Raw genomic sequence first — 5,000 nt, 5'->3', positions numbered from 1 at the left:
TATATATATATATATATATATATATATATATATATATATATATATATATTCAACTTTCCAGGAATGCATTAACAAGAACATGTTCGACCATTTCCGAACAGCCAAGTGTCGGCTTGATGCTTACCGTGGTCTTGCCAGTGAAGCCTACATTTCCTTGAACTTCCTGGACCCGATTCTCACCGCCATGGAATTGGCCGAGGAGCTGAAGAAACAATCGGACAATGAACTGTATTTCAAGGTGAATTGGTCTATATTGACATTCCTTCAGTGACGTTATGTGATATCTGTCCAATTCTCGCCAGTTTTAGCTGTCAAATTAAAAGAGGAAGATTACTCGCGTCAAGTTTAAAAAACAAACAAACCAAAAAAAAAAAAAAAAAAAAACAAAAAAAAACCTCCATTTTACACTTTTTTACCCACAGAGATAACTCTTTTAATGATCAGGTGGTACTCATTTACACATGGATACGGTGAGAAAACGTGAGAAAAGGACTCAACTGTGCGCCGCTCAGATCAGAGCGGGACTCAAACCTTTGACATTCCTGTAAGAAGGCAATTGTCATAACACTATACCACATAGATTATTGATTCTATCTTATGGCTTCAGTCAACTTTCCCCCAACTTTTGATAGAGCAGTCGCTTCATACGCAAAGAATCTGGGTTCGATCATGGCTATAGATTATATAAAAGCTTTTGACTCAAGTCCTCTATTGGCGTCCGTCAAAATAAATATTTCAGAACTCAATACTCGTAATTTGTACTTTTAAAAAAAGCTTTTATAATCATTTTTGTTCATTACTTTATAGACAGAACGAAGATGACGTCACTCAGATCTTAATGGTTTTTTTTTTTTGCCATCCATGTTTATGTATAATTCTCACTAAACTGTATTCACCAGACAAAACACGCTTAAGGTTACACATAGCTTTGTGTGTTGGTCCGTTGTATTTCCGGATGGCAATGTTGTGAGTTTCTTAGCCAAGCGCACATTATCAATACAATCTCACTCTCGTATCATCCGTTAAACAGGTGGAATACAACAAACTCGTGGATCAACTGAACAGTTATGTGGTCAAACTGCTGGACAGAGTGTGGACATATCAGGAACTGAACATCGTGCTGGACAAGACCGGATCTGCCTCGGAAGACAGATACGAGAGTCTAGCTCGTCTCAAGATGGCACTGGATTACGAGCATAAAAAGGTTTTAAAGTTACCACCAATTATAAACCTCCGATTCTTCTTCTTCTTCATCATCATTATTTTTCTTCCTTTTCTCCACCTTTCTCCTCTTCCTCCTCCACCTCCTCCTCCTCCTCCTCCTCCTCCTCCTCTTCCTCCTCCTCCTCATCCTGTATTTTTACAGGTATACAAGGGCACAGAGTCAATCAAAAATTAATATTTCGTTTCAGAAATCCTTGAATTTTTGCTTGGACGAAGTGAATGCGCTTCATTAATGTCAAACAACTATATATATATATATATATATATATATATATATATATATATATATATATATATATATATATATTTATGAGTGTTGGTGGGTACTTGTAGGTACGAAAGTGCTCGATAATGGTGGTTAGAGCTAATATATAAATGTAAATTTTCACTCACATTATTCTTGCCAAGACGATTCGTTTCAGTGTTCCCACCTCATCAGTCGGCATAATCCATTTGTAAGAAATGTCCGTATAAATCAAAGAGGAAATCTTCATAGTATATTCTGTGGTACAATTGCACTAGTCTAGTCTTGAGGTCCTTAAGTCATTGCGTAAACAACATTATAAAGCTTAAGAAGAATTTTAAAGTATTCAAAGAAATCTTTCCTGATTCATCTCACCCCTCAGTTCGTGGCCCACTCCAACTGCCAACAACGAATTGTCCACAGATGGTACAAAGGAACAAGCCGACTGTCCATGGCCAAGTGGAGCCAAAAGTTAGTCATTATCGGACTCTCCTTCCTAGCTTTTCCATTCGCTGTTCTCGTCTTCCTTGTCAGACCAAAGTCAAAGGTGAGGACAATTGAATTATTTCTTCTTCTTCTTCTTCTTCTTCTTCTTCTTCTTCTTCTTCTTCTTCTTCTTCTTCTTCTTCTTCTTCTTCTTCTTCTTCTTCTTCTTCTTCTTCTTCTTCTTCTTCTTCTTTACATAAACCTACTGGTTCAGTTATACTGCGCTTAGGTTGATTTTCATATCCAAAATAAAAAATAAATGGCATCCTCTTTACATTTTGTAGTGTATTTTAATGATCTCATTGATTGACAAAAAGGTCCATACGTAGACCCGATTGAAGAAATTATTGTTATCATTGTATGGGGGAATATTGATAGGTTGATAGTTTAGCTGTTTCGTTTGTATTTTAGAGGATTTCACTTGGTTTAAGTCTCTTCCTTGCTATCCATTGGATAAGAAACTAGTCTATTTCAAATTACTTTCCACCAGACATCCGCCCAATGACTTCTAGATGAAAATGATTGATAAGTAATAAATAGATAAATTATGTCTCTCCATTCCAGTTTGCCAGATTTCTTCGCCTCCCGACCGTTAAGTTCGTTAGTCACACCTTCTCCTACTTCCTCTTCCTGTCGCTCATCATCTACTTCAACTCCCACAAGCAAACAGAGATATCTTCTTCCAACACGCTCATGACCAAATACCAGGCGCTACACACCAAGTACACATGGTACAGGAATCAGACTGGGCGATTTGCCTGTGGACACGACTTCCCCGTTAGATTGAGTCACCACACTGTCACTGGACTTATGCTGACCGTATGGGTCATAGGTGGGTTAGTTCTTTTATTTCATGCAATTTTTTTTAATGGAGCTTTTATATAAAGACGTATTGACTAAATGTGCTAAGAGGGCTTTACAAAGGACCCCAGACCAATAGCAACAACGTAACATGTAGAACGAGACAGGCGATATAACCATTTTTTTCCCGACGTAGACAACGCTGTTAACGGCCAGGTACTCATTTTACACCAGAGTACGGTGAGAGAATGTGAATCAAGAGCCTTTTCCAAGGACTCAGCTATGCGCCGAGCGAGGCTCGAATCCAAGATCTTCCGATTTGAAAACACTTGTCATACCACAAGACCACATAGCCGCACTAGCCGCGAAGATAAAGAATAGAAAAATATTTGAAAAGTTGTGAATGAAACAGTGTCAGTCAAAGAGTGAAAGAGCGAGGATGGACGATCTTTATTGACGATCTTTATTGACGATCAGTATTGACGATCTTTATTGACGATCTGTATTGACGACCAATAATGACGATCTGTATTGACGATCTTTATTGACGATCTGTATTAACGACCAGCATTGACGATCTTTATTATCTGTATTGACGATCTTTATTGACGATCTGTATTGACGATCTGTATTGACGATCTTTATTGACGACCAGCATTGACGATCTTTATTGACGATCTTTATTGACGATCTTTATTGACGATCTTTATTGACGATCTGTATTGACGATCTTTATTGACGATCTGTATTGACGATCTTTATTGACGATCTGTATTGACGACCAGTAATGACGATCTGTATTGACGACCAGCATTGACGATCTTTATTGACGACCAGTATTGACGATCTGTATTGACGACCAGCATTGACGATCTGAATTGACGACCAGTATTGACGATCTGTATTGACAACCAGCATTGACGACCAGCATTGACGATCTGTATTGACGACCAGCATTGACGATCTGTATTGACGACCAGCATTGACGACCAGCATTGACGATCTGTATTGACGACCAGCATTGACGATCTGTATTGACGATCTGTATTGACGATCTGTATTGACGACCAGCATTGACGATCTTTATTGACGATCTGTATTGACGATCTGTATTGACGATCTGTATTGACGATCTTTATTGACGATCTGTCTTGACGACCAGCATTGACGATCTTTATTGACGATCTTTATTGACGACCAGCATTGACGATCTTTATTGACAATCTGTATTGACGACCTTTATTGACGATCTGTATTGACGATCTTTATTGACGATCTGTATTGACGACCTTTATTGACGACCAGCATTGACGATCTTTATTGACGATCTTTATTGACGATCTTTATTGACGACCAGTATTGACGATATTTATTGACGACCAGCATTGACGATCTGTATTGACGATCTTTATTGACGACCAGCATTGACGATCTTTATTGACGATCTTTATTGACGATATTTATTGACGATCTGTATTGACGATCTGTATTGACGACCAGCATTTATCTAGGCTGGACAATAAGATGCCATCACTCCAACCCCAGAAAACCAACTGGACAAGACTGATTTTGTGGGATGTTTTTTTTAAATTTTTAATTGTAATTTTTCTGTCTTTCTTTGTCTGGTACTGTTTCATACACAATTTTTCTGATCTTTAAACCGTGTCAGAGAAAGTAGAAAGAAAAATACAAGACAAAAACCCTGTGACAATCAGACAAAGAATCATTCAAGCAGATCTCACCTTGTTATCGATAGTTTGCGCTTGGCTAAGAAACTCACAACATTGCCGCCCGAAAGTATAACGAACCAACACACAAAACAATGTGTATCCATGAACTTTTGTAGTCTGGTTCATACATTTTAGCGTAAGTACTCATAAACGTGGATGGCCAAAAAACAAACAAACAAACAAAAAACATAAGACAGACCTGACTGACGTCATCTTCGTTCCATCTATTCGTCAACCTTTCAGGCCTTATCGTCTGTTCGTCCACAGGTCTCGTAGCTCAAGAATGTCAAGAACTCTGGGATTCAGGCCTGCTGATTCACGTCAAAAACTATTACAACTTCATGGACTTTTTACTGCTGTCTGTCTACACGGCCAGTTTCACCTTGTTAGACTTCGCCCTGAGCAAAGTAGGTTGTCCTTTACAAAGGAATCGAACCGTGGCCTTCGTAAACTGTTGGCCCATTATCGTAGCCATCGTTAACTCATAGCCTGACACTGTGAAAAAATGACGTCAA

General features: G+C 38.5%; 1 protein-coding gene across 1 annotated transcript in view; it reads left to right on the top strand.

The window, feature by feature from the left end:
* LOC144977685 (short transient receptor potential channel 7-like) overlaps window positions 1-5,000 on the top strand; it is a 35,821-nt gene that overhangs the window by 11,362 nt on the left and 19,459 nt on the right. Inside the window, exons 5-9 of the mRNA XM_078923133.1 lie at window positions 62-238; window positions 1,031-1,204; window positions 1,851-2,015; window positions 2,519-2,786; window positions 4,753-4,892. Of these exons, the coding sequence (XP_078779259.1) occupies window positions 62-238; window positions 1,031-1,204; window positions 1,851-2,015; window positions 2,519-2,786; window positions 4,753-4,892 (924 nt within the window). The remainder of the gene's footprint in view (window positions 1-61; window positions 239-1,030; window positions 1,205-1,850; window positions 2,016-2,518; window positions 2,787-4,752; window positions 4,893-5,000) is intronic.

Source organism: Berghia stephanieae, chromosome 7, assembly GCF_034508935.2.
Source record: "Berghia stephanieae isolate SIO BIC M18660-M18661 chromosome 7, UCSD_Bste_1.3, whole genome shotgun sequence".
Classification (NCBI taxonomy): domain Eukaryota; kingdom Metazoa; phylum Mollusca; class Gastropoda; order Nudibranchia; family Aeolidiidae; genus Berghia; species Berghia stephanieae.
The sequence above is the reverse complement of the archived record's forward strand: the minus strand, read 5'-3'. Positions and strand labels throughout refer to the sequence as shown.